Source organism: Trematomus bernacchii, unplaced genomic scaffold (assembly GCF_902827165.1).
Source record: "Trematomus bernacchii unplaced genomic scaffold, fTreBer1.1, whole genome shotgun sequence".
Classification (NCBI taxonomy): Eukaryota; Metazoa; Chordata; class Actinopteri; order Perciformes; family Nototheniidae; genus Trematomus; species Trematomus bernacchii.
Genome location: NW_022987593.1, coordinates 7,776,295 through 7,793,556, shown reverse-complemented (window position 1 = coordinate 7,793,556; position 17,262 = coordinate 7,776,295). Strand labels below are relative to the sequence as shown.

At 40.0% G+C, this 17,262-nt stretch overlaps 1 protein-coding gene across 1 annotated transcript; it reads left to right on the top strand.

Annotated features, from left to right (window-relative positions):
• Positions 1 to 37: 37 nt before the first annotated feature.
• On the top strand, positions 38 to 1,311 carry dctpp1 (dCTP pyrophosphatase 1). The gene has a single exon (XM_034130459.1). It carries the CDS (start codon positions 154 to 156, stop codon positions 685 to 687), a length of 534 nt encoding a protein of 177 aa, XP_033986350.1. The 5' UTR covers positions 38 to 153; the 3' UTR covers positions 688 to 1,311.
• Positions 1,312 to 17,262: the final 15,951 nt, after the last annotated feature.

The window sequence follows — 17,262 nt, the reverse complement described above, 5'->3', positions numbered from 1 at the left end:
CACTGCTCATTGGTGAGATTCCGGTTTCCGACATAAATCGCATCATATCCGGTTTGACATCTGGCGGGAGTGCTTCACATGGTAGTTGTTGAACATTTTGTTTACAGTCTTTAACAACTTATTTTTACAGCCAGCGCTGGTAAAAAAAAAAACATGATGGTTACAAGCGGAAAAGACGCATGTGGATTAAACGGTGAGGAGCCATCAGTGTCTTTGACCAGCAACAACGACAAGTCACTTGTCAACGGAGCAACAACGGAGGCATCGGCTCTCTCAAAGCCGCAGAACGGAGGAGGAACCGTGGCAGAGAGGTTCGCCTTCAGCCCCGAGCCCACCATCGAGGACATTAGGCGGATGCAGGCGCAGTTTACGGACGAGAGGGACTGGAATCAGTTCCACCAGCCCCGCAACCTGCTGCTGGCGATGGTCGGGGAGGTGGGCGAGGTGTCTGAGCTCTTCCAGTGGCGGGGAGAGGTGGCCGAGGGCCTGCCGGACTGGACCGAGGCCGAGCGAGAGCATCTGGCCCAGGAGCTCAGCGACGTGTTGATCTACCTGGTGGAGCTCGCCGAGAAGTGTAGAGTCGATCTACCCCAAGCAGTCCTTCGGAAAATGGCCCTTAATCGACTGAAATACCCCGCAAACAAAGTGCATGGGTCGGCCAAAAAGTACACTGAGTACGAGGACTGAGTTTTGGAGGCACATGTCAATCAGGGGATTCATGTTGCAGAATAATTATGACCTACTACTGAACATTTTATTACCAATGTATTCTGGTTTGACTTGTTACATACCTATGAATCCCTTTTTTACTTGTGTGTGTTTTCTGTGATACAAATGTGTTAGCCTATGAGCCTACTGTTATATGTTCAGTCATATACACACACACATTTAGTAGGACAGGCATTTGGGGAATACTGGCTTTTATTGAGTTTTACTTTTAAGCATTGTTTTTACTCCTAATCATTGATGTCCCTGTGTGAGTTTGAGGCAGTGCATACTCTTTAGCAGATAATATGACTGTTGTGCAGTGTCTTTGGGCAGTATTTCGAAGAATGTATTTCTCACTCAACATTTTATACATTTTCTCCAGTTAAGGAGTGTGACGGATTGGATTAGAAAGTTAATGGAGATGAAGCATCTGATTATTGTCCTGACCACAAAAGAGTAATTGTGAATCGTTTTTTTCGTTAATTGTTTTTTGGGTTTATCCTCCTTTTCCATCATTTGAATCAGCCCATCTTCTGTTGTGTTCACATCGCATGTCACATTTAAAAGTTGTAAAGTTGTACAAGTAAAAGTTGCCTTAATTCATTCCTGTGTATTTCCCATTCTTTTGTCATTCAGTAACCAGAAAACCAGTTAGTTGGTTGTTAAAGGTAAACTCAACAGCTTAAATTATTGGTTTTAAAGGATATACCTAATCCAAGGGTTGAAGTAAAGCTGGTTAAAGAGGTTATAATGTTGTATGTATGCTTTCCATTGCATATTGTGAGGTATTTCTAAAACTCATTGATATAACTTGTCTCTGTAATAATTCAACACACCTCAACAAATTAACCCATCTTCCATTTACAAGAATCAACATTACAAAGTTACCTGGTAAAGGATACATTAGCATTAAGAGAACAATTACTAACTTGGCATTCATTTACCTTTTTTCACAAACATGGCAACACGCTTACATTCAGGCCTAACTACCACAAGGAAGTCTGATTTACTTGGTGCGTTTGTGGTCTAACTTGACTGATATATTCAACTGGAATTTAACTTTGGAGAAATCTTTCAGCAAAGATTTGAGATGCAAAACATGTCTGTGTGTGTACAAGACAGGGGCGTAACACAGTGATAAAAACGTCTGTCTTATTTTTCCCTTTGATACTTTTCAAGAAACAAACATTGCCCCCAGCTGTATTTCCTGATAGTCACTCAGAAGCATGAGTCATCCACAGGCTGTAGAGGAGAAGAGTCATGCATCACTAAAATGTTTCTGTGTGCAAGTTGAGCCGCGCTTCAAAGTAAACAGCTTTTAACTTAAGTAAATATGACACGGCATGCCACATTAAGAATGAACAATTGTCCACTCCCTTGGTGTGTATCCAGAAACTCTGATATTTAAACTCTCCTCCTCTTCTGGCACTGGAATGGGTAAATACATCATTTCGATTTTAGGCTTTTTGAAGTGAAGGTTATGGAAAAACAAGGGCTCTGTTTTTGCTTATTTTGTATCAAATGAAGTAGAATATATTTGTTTTTCATGTTAAATCTTTAGCTCCTCAAGGTTTCCTTACAAATTCTACACAGCTTGCTTTTCAGCAGAATAGTGAAGTCAATTTTTTGCAGAATCCATCCAAAACACATGCCCCGTGTAGTGCACACAGTGAACATCATTGCAAAACAGTGTCTTAAATGGGAGAATGTGACACTTTGAAGAGGCTCTCTCAATATTCAGTGACTAGATGCGTTCCAGTCAGGTAGAAAACTGAAATTGCTGCTGTCCCAGGAGAGTCAAATGTAACCATTTTCAGTCTGCATCAGTGTTATTCCTGTTCTCTGAGAGTACATTTGGTACTTCAAGTTAGCCTGAAAACGTTTTGGAAGAAACCCTTTCCTCTGAGAAATCATAATACATCATGTGGACTTCATGTACGCTCTAAGTCAGTGGTTCTCAACTGGTCAGGCCTCGGGACCCACTTTTTACTTGGTCAATACATCGCGACCCAACATTTTGAAGCACTCAAATCTATTCAACAAAAAATCGTGCTGTAATATATACGCTTTTGAGCATACAATATTAATAAAAGTGAAGTACAGTGCATATATCCCTTATATCCCTTCACAGAACTAAAGTATGCTTTTAAAAAAGGTTTAATGAGATGATGGAATCAAAGCTGAACTATATAAAAAGGCACACATGCTGAAACCCAACCCCAGCAGGGGGGTCTGGGGGGATTTTTCCCCAGGAGATTTTTAGAAATACTAACATAAACTACGCATTCTGGTACACTCTGAGAAGAAAATCGGGCCTTCAAAATAAAAGTTTGACTTTTTCCCCAAAAAAAAAAAAAAAAATTCCAATTTTTTTTTTTCCAACTTTTTTTTCTTCACTCACACATCCGCGACCCACTCGAAACGGGTCCGCGACCCACTTTTGGGTCGCGACCCACCAGTTGAGAACCACTGCTCTAAGTCATACTTATATAGAAGAGTGGACAAATGGCTTGGATACGCTACAAATAAAGCAATGTTTTCTGAGAGTAAGAACCACCTAACAAATGTCATGGTAAATTGTATGTTTTTATGCTAGGGCTGCTTTAGAGGACCTAGAACTGCAAAGTGCATCTAATAGATTTTCAAGGATGCATTTATTACTACATTTTCTTTGCTTTAAAGTGGAAAATAAAAGCACACCTGTTATCTTTAAGTGCAAGATTATCACTCGCTGTGCTTTTATTTTAATTATCAACAATTCAAGACGTCATTGTTTTTGAAAACTGAAAGATCACAGGGGAGTTGTCATGTTTTTTTGCTTTGAGAAAGAAGTAAGAAGGCTCCCATGGCGTTGCTGAGGGCTCAATTACATTTTAGACTTTGATGGTTAAATCTCAGATGTTCTACTTTATAGTGGTCAACCCAGCAGATACCATCAGTCAGTCCTGCTGTTGCTTTTTGTGGGTTTCAAAAGGCTGTGGGACATCTAGTTTGTCCGAGCTCACACAGATAAGCTTTCAAAGAGACATTCACTTGAGTAAATGTATTTATTTCTTGTGTGTGAATAAGCTTCTGCTTTCTCTTTTTCTTTCTGGCCACTTCCTCCTCCTTTTCACTATCTGATTCACACACACATTGATGCTCTTTTATCCTGTCATACAGACAGCAGTGGGAGCTGTCAGATCTCACACAGTGGGGTTACCCAACAGCAGGGGTTCACATCACATCCCTCACATACACGTGTACACACAGAAACACACACACAGAAACACACACTTATGGTTAGGCCTGATTTCTTCCCATTTGTGTAAGGCTGTCAAGGACAAGGGCATCTTAAATACCCCAAACTGATCCATTCAGAACATCAACTTCTTGACAATGTGCTTCCTTTTCATAAATGTTACAGCTGAGCCAATACGGCAGTGTTTCAAGCAAAGCTCCCAGCCAAAAATTAAACATTTATATGAGTGTCCCTGTGGTTTGCAATTCAATCTTTATTGTTCTCAAGGGTGAATTTGGCTAATGAGTTGCCATAAAGTACATTGCTGAAAACACAAAATTCCCCTCATCTACATTTTTTACAATACACTTAACAATATTATGTAGAAGCTATAATGTAGAAACACAATTTGTATTGTGACTTGAAAATGTTTTGCACCCAGTAGGCCTTCCAATAGTGCAGCCTATTTCAGTAATATTTATATGCTATTATTGGATGCATATGAATCTGAAACTTCAAAGTAACTAAGCTGTCAAATAAATGTCAACCATGCATTTTAGTGGATTGGAAGTATAAAGTAGCAGGACATGGAAATACTTTTGGACGGAAGCACTTGAGTTAATATAGCCTTGTAAATTATTGTCCACCACTACATGCGTGACACAGTAACAAAGAACGGTTTATTTAAGCTAGTGACGTCTCTTTAAACGGCACTTATTTAAGCTACCTGTGCTAAATGAAAACTACTGCCACCTGCTGCTTTGTGAACTGAAGTTGTTGAAAAAACGTCAACACACCTGTCAAAAAGTCAAGTAATGTTGCTTTCTCTTGGCGAAATTGAAGAAGAATATGTTTTTGTTCAGTCGACTCCATTAGCTAGTTATTTTAGCTATGTCTCTTAGCAATACTTGCACTTCATGGCTAACATATTAGCCATCTTCCTGTCATAGGGTACCACAACTCTTACTAAAGGACAACTTTCCCAAGGATTTGGTCTTAATGTTAAGATGTCTTCATCGCTGCTTCATCTCACCAATCTAAGGTAAGAGTTAGCTGCATGTTCTACCAACCTGAAGCATGTACTGTATTAGCAGTATTTCCACTGTTGCTATTGACTGCTTGCTAGCTTGTTTTTCTATTGTTTGCATGTGCAATGTTTGCATTCATGCAAGTTGTGAATTTATTGCTTAAAATTGCTCATCTTTTCTTCAATGTTGTCTTTGGGCACATTTATTTTGATGCTTTAATGCTGTTATCTTGCAATGCAAAGTGGTAAAATGCATTGAGTTTCATTATTAGAGTGAATTGTTTCTACAGTTTGTCCCCCGGGTTGTTGGTGATGTTTTTGTGGAGTTGCTACTGTAAATTGCGGCTCAAGGAGAGGATTTTACAGTACATAATGGCTTTACAACGTGTAATGTATTGTTTAATGACTTTAGAAATATAAACATTAGTGCACACATCCATTTCACATACTTTTCCTGTAATGCTTTAAGGGAAACTCAACACGGCTGTTGTTGCAAAGCCTATAATGGTTAGTCACAGTCCCATTTTCTCCACAGACGTGTGACTTAATTATCCTTCATCTATTATTCTTTGGTTTTCTATAAGAGCTGCCTGGCTCTTATTCCTAATTCATGGTGATCTGCTTTTTTACAACAGTTGAGATTGTTACTCTTTGTTACTCTTTGTCTTTGCCATGTTGTCAGTGTTAAAATGAAACACTAAGTACATTTACTCAAGTTATTAATTACACATTTGAGGTGTTTGACTTGAGTATTTTCATTTAATGTAAACTTTATACCTATGCATCCCTGAGGGAAATACAATTGTTTTTACAGCATCATCATGCACACTGGAAATCAAAATGATCTCACAAATCACGTAAACGTCTTTACTTGTATTCCAGCAAAAGTTGTGTACAACCCATGATAAGTGTCATAACTAAAAGGTAGAGTAAAAAATACAGGTAAGTAATCATACACACTAAAACAATTCCTTTAAAACAACATAACTAAGAAAAAGAACCCACACAGACAAAAAACATGTTTTTACTAGTGAGTGACATGACAGTCTCTGCATGCACAGTCCATCACAATTCTTCTTCATCAATTTAACAAAACAAAGCAGGCCATACACGTTGACAACAACCTGAACATTAGTTTGGAAAACGACTGAAAAACTATCGTTTGCAAAAATTAAAGGTCCCATGTCATGCTTTTCCGGTTATTACCTGTCTATGCTGCCCCAGAACGCCTCATTGGAGATGTCTCTTTTTCTTCCTGGGTACAGTGACGTGACTATACCCAAATGGACCAATCCGTGGAGCTCCTCACACACACACACTCTCTCAGCGGCGAAACTGTGACGCGCTGGGGGGGGGGGGGGTGCTAGTGGAACTGTGGCGCGCTTACACTGTAGGTGCGCCGCGTTTGGGGGTGCGGGTGCTAGTGGAGCCCGCGTCCATTCGCGATGTCTCGCAGACCCCACGCAGCAAGCAGGAAATGAACCAGGAGCTCCAACAAGCCGTTTAGGACAGAGAGTGAATACACATACTATACAGAGATGCTGTATGTGAAACCAATGTGAGTTTGGAAAATTGCACAATATAAATCTATTCTAGTAGACCTCAACAATGGAATTATGATCAGTAGAAATGGCCATGACATGGGACCTTTAAAGCAAAACATGAAAAACATTGCTATAACAGGAAAGATGACCAAAAACAGGTACTTCGTCAGCTAGTGAACATTCCTTTTTTTCTTTTTGCAATGTTGTAGGAAAGAAATTGTGGAGTGCAGCTACTGGAAATAGTTAGTGCTGTACCAATTTCCAAGCCTGCCACAAGTGGATACATTTACCAAATAATGAATGACTGTGCATGTCTGAGGTGAGGATTGGGATATTTGGCCATGTGCCAGCTGGTGTTCAGCCTACACACCCTGGTGCAAACACCACGTCAGCATTGCTGCTGCTCATCCAGCATGTTATAAACCCCAATCCACCACCAGCAGTATCCAACTGTGGGCTCTGACTCCCTTGGCGGAGTTTATCACTGACACTGCCCGATCTTCTCCGTGCTGAGTTTGGTGTTTGCTTGCAGGGAGTGATGGGGTCAGTTTCTTGACACCAAATACACTGAATTACTCTATCAATTTATTATTACAGCCATTCAACTGATTGATCTTCCCTTTACTTGTCCGCAGTGTATTGTGTATTTATCTAATGAATACACATTTAACAAGTTCAAGTTTTGGAGTTTAATCATAGCTGCAGGCCTCTGATGCTCTTGTGATCTACGTGGGCCTCTTTTCACAGTTGGTTGATTTTGTATGCAGAAGGTTTTGTTTGAAATGCTCTCTCCTTTTGTTTTTAAATGTAGTGTATTGTTCAGTTTGCCTCTTTGATGCAAGCAAGTTTTCCTCCTCTGACAAATAATGCTGAAAGTGAATTGAACTGAACTGATTTAGCCTCAATGAATACATGAATGAGTGTCAAGTACAGGCCAGCCTCTGCCATGCTATTTCAGGATTCTGAACAATAACAGTTTGGTGAATATTCTTTTTGTTCCTTTGCTGCAGATTGCGGTATTGACGTTTCTTTGTTTCATTGTGGCTCTCTCCAGCAATGAAAAGAGAAAACAAAAAAAACCACATCAAAGATGGTGCAGTTGTTGACAGCCTGCTGTTTATTGGAATCAAGCACTGCGAAACTAAGAAAAGGGACAGCTAGCAAAGTGTGAAACTGATGGGCTAATGCTGTTGATTTCAATGTGTGACTATATACTTGGTGTGAAAACCATAGCTGCCAATGTTCTGTTTAAACAGACTTATCATCATTGTCAACCACGACAAGTGCCACTCGACAAGCTGTTCTACATTTCTCAGTAGCAGGGAGTGGAGAATTAGCCACAAAATAAAAGTTTCTCTTAACAATTCTCTGTGAATAATAAATTCTCCATCTATGTTAATAAAATGCATATCATCTGTAATGATTAACTACACACCGTCTCTCAGGGGGACGTAGTGCTTAATCCTGCAGTCTTTTGCCTGGTGCTTTCTGCAGCAATCAGTTAATTTATTTTGCTAATATTCCAACAGCATGCATGGTTGGAAATGGTGAAGGAAAGTAGAATTTGAATGCCCTTCACTTTTTAATTTGAGTAGACCATTTAATCAAAAAATCATACCTATAATGTACGAGGCAGAGGCTTTCCCATTGATGGAATCTTTATTTAGTCTAATAAATGTTTACTCCCACTGTTTTAACTTATGGCAATTTATATTCAGATTAAAGGTGGGGTAGGTAAAAAGTAAAAAAGTATTTGAAAAAAAAAAAAAAAGTAATAATAATAATAAAAAGATAATCGTTTTATTTCGATTACGTTGTTTTCGTAATCGTTGCAAGCCATAATCGTAATTGCGATTAAAATACGATTAATTGAGCAGCCCTACTTGTGAGCGCTTTATGTTATTTCCACCACCTACTCTGTTAAGAGGGATTACCTGAACTTTGAAAAATAAATACACTTTTTTATTACATAAGTCTCTGGGTCGTGCATTTGGGTTCATCAGTTTGTGTCGAGGTCCTGACACTTTGTACATAATAAGTCAAATATAAAATATATAAGACCATATGTGAAGGATGACAAAGAATACAAAATTACTTCAGTTGAAATGAGTTTGTTAGCTAATTATTGATTAACTTTACATTTGAGAATATAACAAATATAAAATGGAGAGAAAACAACGTGTTGACTTCCTCAACGCAAAGGAACCGTGTTTTCTATGAAAGAAAATGTGTGTTTTCATCTACAGCAAGACCAATAATAAAGAGTTTGTGAGGCTATTTCTACTGACAGGAGCATTCAGATCTCAGTTTCCTTTGATATCCTCCTATTTCTCTTTGTGTCAGTGAGACCTGCAGCAAATAGGGAACAAACCATCAGAGAACAAACAATATCAACTTAAAAAGATAAAAAATGTTATCAAGTAATGTACCTTTTATTCTATTTTTCATTGTGGTTTTATGTACATTTTAAAGGGGACCTATCATGCAAAATGCACTTTTGTAAGTCTTTTATACATGAATATGTGTCCCCGGTGTTCCAGGGAACTCACCAAGTGTCAGAAAACACAACCCTCTCTATTTTCCTCCATACCCAAATCTCTAAAAAAGGGGCTGCAACGGATCTGATAAAAACTGATCCAGATTTGAACACTTTCCTGACGTCAGGACAGTGGCGCTACGGCTATTGGGCCAACTCCACCAATCAGGAGGAGACAGCCACGGCCATTGCCATTCGAAAGCGCTGGAGACGCTGTATTACATATGCCAGGCCTGTAGGTGGTGCTGTTCTCACTGAATCTGCCCTTGCAAAAACAGAGCTAGAAATTGTCAAATTGAGCAAAATGAGGCATGGCTAAAATGCATGATCTGTTTGGTATTTTGAAAAAAAAAAAGTATAAATATGCCTTATATAGGTATGGTCCTACACTATATTATTCAAATATAGCATGATAGGTCCACTTTAAGTAAAAAGTAGGTTATTTAGAGTAGCCTAGCATTACAATGCAACTGCAATAATCCTCACACACTTCTGACAGCCTGAACAGAAAGTGGGCATTGTCTTTGAAAATATTTGATGTGTGTGTTGCATGGCTTCAGCTCCAGATTGCATTATATTGCAAAGGTGTTGCTGCTGCTATTCTGTCCAACCCCTGTAGATACTTGACATTGTGCTTTGCAGCAGGTACTAAATTGTGTAAAAGCTTAACGGTGAAGCACATCTGACAGATGTATCTGGCGAGTGGTTAATAACGGGAATGATCAAAGTGTGACAGAACAAGCGCAGGTCCCATTCACATAATGGCCGCAGGGAGCCATGAGCAACAAAGCCAATATGTGACAGTGAGAGGCGGGGGGATTGTCTTTGGATTGAGCCGTGCAGCATTCAAATAAAATTAATGAGCAGCTGACAGGCAGCACTGGTCAAAGGGTAAACTTGGTCACGTGGAGTAAAGGACATAAAAGAGTATTCAATGTTAGGATATATAAAAATAATAAGGCTAAAAAACTCCAACAATTCTAAAAGGGTTTGAGGTCTTGAATCCAGGCTTTTCAAGATGTGCGCAGCCGGAATCAACCACTGAATATAGAGGTGAATACTTTTTATACTCCAATTACTTTAAATAGGGAGGTGGGGCAGGGGTGTAAGCATATACACGTTTTGTCTACAGTGTTTCTGCCTATTGATTGGTCCTTGCTGTTTGTCTATTTATTTCTCTAGATTTACGTCGTCTGTAAAAGGTGTGCTGACGATAGTCCTTGTCCGAAACGATGACATATTCAGTCAGAAAATAGTTTTGACCTCTGAAGAGCCTTTTTGATGTCTTATGTGAGTTTACTACTGTGCAAGCAACTTTTATGACAACACGTTTGATGCAAAGAACAAAATCAACAATGATTGAATCCCTCATCTGGCTCATCTGTGTATTTAGATGATCGTTTTTGGACAACAATAAAGGTTTTTGGCACAGAGGACTGAGCTCTATTACAGTATTTGGGGCTCTGGCTTTATTTAAGATCAATTCAATATTGGTTTTGCAGGATTTGTAAATAACAAAACATATAATATATCACCAGACTTCCATTTTTTTGATTAAATACTCAGACAAACTGACATCCTATCATACTATGAGTGACATGGTGTCAGGGCGCTTCTTGGCTTGACATATATATGTTGATCGGGAAACCAGCCACCGTCTAGTAGCACCCCTCTACCGATTTCCTGGCATGTCCCAATCCCAGCATGCTCAGCTCGACGGCTCCACGGCTCCTGGGGGGCTGCGTAGGAGTGACAGACAGTTAGTAGTGGCATCCTAAATCAGCCGTATAGACTGATCAAAGTCCTGCATTGTTGGACTGAAATTGGACTTTGGCTGGCTGAGGAAAGCTCAATATGAGGCAAGTTTCGGGGCTGTCTGGTCTCATTTCAAGCTCAGTGTTTTGAAGGATTCATCATCCGGACTGTGGAAATGATAAAGGGCAAAAGTTTAAATGCATAGGGACAAATACTTGGTTGGTTTTTTCCACCTGAGGGGGCTAAGAGACGTTGTTATTCATATGCAGAACCTAAGTCTTCATGCTAGCTGTTTCTGTTCGGAGCAATTTCTCACCTTTTTGCTTTTCTCTGCTGAGCGTGACCTTTTTTTACTCACCAATCTGTAGTTGGAGGGGAACCTCATTCTCCTACAATGTCACGGCATGCACTCACTTGTATCAACTATATAAGAAGCAGAAGAGGCGGCTGCATTTCTGCAAAGCAGTGATAGAATACTCCCTTTACAATGTCCTCTGTTTCTGAGTACTGAGGAGACAAGATACTCTCTGAATGGCGTCCAAGGCTATCCTTATTCAAAGAGACTGTTGCTACGTAGGACTGTTGCTATGGAGCAGTCTCTCATTGAGATGGACAGCTGTAGCCTCGCCACAGGGAGGAGCCCTTTCTCTCCGAAGTTTCCTGAGGAGTCCAAACCTGAGGGAGCCAGTGGGGCTTCCTTCTTCTTCTTCTTGTTCACAATGACTTACTCACACTGAGAAAAGAAGGAAACTGACCAAATTCAAGAAGTGACTAAAGTTTAGAGTAATGCAGCATATGTTCCCAGTGGCTCTCAACAGTTGTTTGCTCTTTATGCGTCATTGCTCTCTTTTCATTTTTCTCTCTACCCTCTGTGTTTACATTCTGAACAGTAGCTTTGTGAATAATCAGTCCCATAGTTGGTCTATTGTAAAGGCCTCAAGGCATCCATGATGTTCACTTACTTTGAATTTTGCACACAGATGCTTGATTGCTGCGGGTTATTGTCTAGTTTCTGTTTTAATGCAAGCCAGTAAGTACGTTTAATTTATTTCAGTAGTATAATAATAAATAGTTGAAGCCGGGCTACAGCATGTCCTGTCAAACTGTTAGAACATCCAAGATATTTGCAAAATGTAGTGGAACATTTACTGAGAAGGATATATAATACGATTCTTGTTGCTGGATTTTACGAGAGATAATCATTCAGTTTCTACATGAACAGGTAGTCTCTTCAAAGATAAATCCCACTTCATCCTCTTTTTTATAACAAGAGAGGTGGGATTTATTAGTTATAGGCATTGGAAGTGTGTTACTGAGGGATACCCTCACAAGAAGGAAATGTGTGTGTTGTGTCTCAGTTTCCTTATTGTTTTATTCTGCTAACATAGCAATTTTATCCCAGAATGCAACACATATTACCAAGAATTCACAGGATTCTTGTTACGATACAGGGATTTAATCATCTGACGTTTTTGCTATTGTTTGTTTGATTTTTGAGCTTTTGCACTTAAAACTAAAGTTTGCATTTCGGTCTCTCAAGAGAATGGGTCCTAACAGCAAACAGCACTTTGGTTGAGTTTAGAGAATGATTGTGCTTTTGCTTAACTGTTGATAAATTAAACATGTCCTGACTTTCATGCTTCAAGTCACTTATTTGACTTTTTAAATATTTAAGCAAGAACTTTCTTTAACCATAACCAGCTGCTGTGAGTTACTCATCATAACCATTAAAAACCTTTTATCATGCTTTACTTGAGAATATTGGAGGGAAAACAAATGAAAATGGGATGTCCCTGAACATTCTGTCTAAACATTTTGTGACATTGCAGATGCAGCCATTCAAAAGCTGGCATTACGTCTCTTGCTGTAGCAAATTAGTATCTGCAAAAATCATTTTTGAAGAGGCGGGGTTGACCGAGGGGAGCATTTTACATTGGACTGAATATGAGTACGTGCAATAGATTATGAACATTTGACAATTAGCTAGTGGATACAAAAAACCTCATTATAATTAAGGCTGCAAAATGTATTGTAATAAACACATTGTGAAAAGCTGTTTCTCAGGCTCTCGGGGACGAATAAGGCATTCAGATTTTATTGAAAAGAGAGTATCATACATTTTTTTGGGATATAATGTTGTCTCTTTTATTCAACAATTTGTTGTATTTTAGAATTTCACTGAAAGCATCAGAGAGGCAGAACTGAGTAACCTGAAGTATCTGTGTACTGAGTTACATATTTTCATACACATGTTATTTTAAAATGTACTGCTTATCTGGATAGTACATCACCTCACCAGCTTCACTGTTGTTGGCCTCATATATGTTCAATCGAATATCCTAAATAATGAAGGACTTCCAGCAGAAGGATGGCTGGTGCATCACAGAGTGAGGCTGGAGTTTTGAGCATTGCAGCACTCCCTCTCCACGGAGACTTCAAATAAAGCCTGGGAGAACAATCTGCTGTTGCACTTTGGCTCTGCTGCTGTGCTCAGAGGTCCAGCCTGCGAGGACACACTCGGCATCAGAGTGCCTACCTGCGGCAGCTGTTCTGAAGGAGGCCAGACCGCGCTAAGCTGTGCCAGCTGCCGGGGTCCTGCTGGAGCCTTCTGGAGTCAAACCAGCATCGTCCAAGCAATGCTCTGTCTCTCCATGTAGAATTACCAGAACATATCTGAAATTCACCTTTTACTTTGTTGCCAATCAGTGCAACAAGCCAGCCATTGAGAATATCTATCATCAACTGTTATATTTAACACTATTCAATCACAAAGGAATAACATTTTAAGATCAAAACTTTACAAGCTTGTTTGGCGAAGTTAACTTCACATGCATGGTGCCGGCTTTGAAGAATTTACAGTGAAAGTCCTCGTCTGACATCTTGTTTCCTTTGGTTGTAAAGTTGGCCGTTAGCCCCTTCGGTCAGGGTGTTCGAATCACTCTCGTAGCAGCAGCAGCTGTGGGCTGATGCTCTTTGTATGAATACCCTGTTTCCCCAAACAGGGCTAGAATACAGATAAGCCTCAGTGAAACCAGTAAACAACCCCCACCCCCCCTCCATTTGTTCCCCTGCGATAATGTGTGCTTCCCTGTAGTAAAAGCAACACCTGCTAAGGGTGATTTAGTCCCTGACTCCACTTTCCTTTTAGAGTCAGACCTATTTCCCTTGTTTTTCTTCCTTGGTCATTACACAGTTGCCTCTTTAGCGCTTCACCCTCCCGTTCCTCCCTCCCCCCGATAGCTCCATTGTTCCACTCTCCCTCCCCTCTCACCCTGCGACTTGTCCAACCCGTGAGGAGCTTCCTCCTTTTGGCTTGTAAGAGGGGTCATCAGCTTTCTCTGTGTGTTTCCACTGACAGGCTATCACTCAGGGCCACCGCAGGGACAACTGCTAATCCCTCACACAAACACAACCCCTGCACAAAGAGGTCCGAGGAGTTGTTTTAAATCGGCAAACTTTATACGGAGCACGCTCACTTGACGAGAGCAGGGTTATGCTACGAAACAATATTGTACTTGGAGAGGGATTAGAAAGCCCTTTTATGACTTGCTTGGTTTTATCCGAATACTCCCCAGAGTCAATTACCATCTAGCTTATCACCAAGTGGCCACTACTTCACATTAGCCCTTCGTGTAACAAAGCGTTTTTTTGAAGTGAATTTTTAAACTCAACATTTCCACCTCTTTTCGTGGTCTTTTTCTTTTGAAACTAACATGCTTTTATTCAGTATTATTCAAGTTCCCATTTCACCTACAAGTGAGCTTTATATTTATACAATAAGTCCTTTGTTGACCATAATCTAATCTATTTTTAAAACAGTTAATTGAACAAGCCTGCACTACGTCTTTTGGACGCTCGCATCATCCTTTTTGCTGCACATAAGGTTTTTGTTCGATGTTTTTGTATTATGTATTTTTGGCTTTTCAGAGAAACCCTTTTCCATATGTTTGTACTTGTCTTTCTGTCCAGTGCACAAAGGAAGTTCCTCACAGAAAATAGTCTTTTTTAAAAGGTTGAATCATTGTAGCTCCCTCTTAAATCATATTCCTAAAGTAGATGACGGGCTCGGCTGTGATATCATATATTCTGTGAACAAGCTTATCGACTTAATCATGTCACCTCTCTTTCTCCTGCATGCTAGAGTAGGTCATTGCAATTTTGTCAATGTCTCCTCAAATGACATCTGTCCTGGAATTAGTTAGTTTGAACCTTTCAAGTTTCTCTATACATTTATGAGGATAATATGAGTGTTTTTTTGTATTCAGGCAGACAGTCAATCTGACAGAGATCAGCAGAAACCATACGTCCCACCTGCCTGTGAAATTCTACATTCACTTGGTTTTCCTGAATCCTTGGACACCGAGCAATCTTATCTACTCATGGCATCTCGTAGATTATTTACGATTCATGAGGTATGGGGCCATGTCCTCACACAGATCATGGGGAGGTAGAGTACTCAAAACACACCAAGTGAGAACCTGCAATATACATGAAGCCCAGTCGTTATGAATGCCCCTGGATGCCTGTGATATGTACCTGCCGCACATTGCACCTCCTGCTGTGTGGAGTGGAACGGATTACAGGGGCTGACAGGCTATATTTGGTCCTGGAGCTAAATCATGTTATTATAGTGGAAATTATAAAGCAAATCTTGCCAGGTATACATTATAGTCTATAAGGCTTTGATGATATTGTAGTGACTGCTGCTGTAAATGACTATTGACGTATTGCACACCATGCTGTTTCTGTGCAATATCATTCAAGTGTCTTTCAGTCTATCATTAAAGGGTTATATTAATTTCAACTAAATCATTCAAACCAGGACCCTGCCTTCAAAACGGTTTCTTTTTCAATGATGCATTCATCTTCACAAGCATCTTGCTCATTAGCCTCCTGTTTTGAAAAGGGGAGCGTTTGAAAAATAAAAATCATATTTCGGCTTGGTAACACGAACATTTCAAGGCCATATCTTCATTCCAATTTTCAGTCTGGCTTCATTTCATATTTAATTTAGTTTTCACATTAGACAACAATAAGTTTGAAGTTATGATCAGGGATTTGGTTTAATGGGCAAATGGATCAAGGGAACGCATTTCACACAAAGCCTTGCAGACATGCTCGCTCACAAGCCTGAAATCTCTCTTTTAATGTCAGGCATAGATATATATTTTTGCTGCAATCCTTTTACTAGTCCTTCTGCATGGCAGGTTCTATTGTCCATTAATGGGTGCTGCCTAAACCACACCCCCCTCCAATATCCCTCTTCACTCCAATCAGGACCCCTATAGGCGGGGGCGGTGTGTTGGCCAAAGTGAGGGGCCCCACATCTCTATAGGTGGGATAAATCAGCCCTCATCAGGAACTTAAATCACTATGGTTAATAGACTCTGTCTGTGTTAGTGTGTTTTTAGGCCACCAGGGCCAGTAGTAACCCCCCAGAAGAGGGATAGAGGAATCTGGGCCAGCCCTCCAGGCCAGCTCAGAGGGATCAGGTCCAAGGCTCCACAATAGAGATCCTAGCCAACAGGGAAGCCTCTTTGGAAAGCGGCTCAAGAGATGACTAATTATTACACATGGGCATCTACATATTGGGGTTCCCCTCATCTTCTATCGCTTGATAATTTCTGTGCTGTAGCTGCGTGTTAATGGGTAATGACAAAGGAAGTGAACATAAGCAAATAAAGGCAAAAGTCTTATGGTCCAAGGCCCACTGCTCTGTAATTAAAATCTATAGTGTCTTGACAATCTGTCGCTGAAAATCTTGGACAAAGAACATAACCATCTTTGCCGCATTTCAAGGAAATTATGAAAGGTTGATCCTTGCCTCAAAAGTGAAGCCCATGGGTAAGAGCCTTTTACTTGTAGTCCCTTAAATGGCCAGCAGGAGGCATCTCCACTGGTGGCAATAGTAAATCTGATGGTGAATTTATTCTATGAGTTAAATGACCCTACTGCTTACTTGATTAAATACGTCCATAAACATTTGACTTTCAGGTTTTATTCAATGCAGCATGTTCATTTAGTACGTTTTGGTCCTATTTAGAGTACAACTTACGTTAAAGTAGCGTATGCTTTAAGGCATGGCTTCCATGTGATTGACGGGCCGCTACCTCCAGTGTTTTTTGCTTCGGGTGTTGTTTGTGTTTTCGTCTAAGAACTTTGTCCCCTGTGTGTTTTCAGATCATGAAAAGTTAAATGTGGTTCATCCTTAGCTTCCCCCTCACAATCGACTAGTTCTTAAATGTAATGGACATGTGATGCAAGCCACTATAAACACTCATTAGAGAGCTGTTTTCAGTTTGTCTGTATATATACTGTATGCATCCCTATCAAATAAACCATGATTAAACTGGAGATGAAGGTATTGATAGAAAGGATGTCATAAGTGTGTCTATAAAAGAAAAAATAACAAGATGAGAGTGAAGAGAACAAAGTGATGGTCCAAAGCCTGTTTGCTGGCAGGTCCACTTAG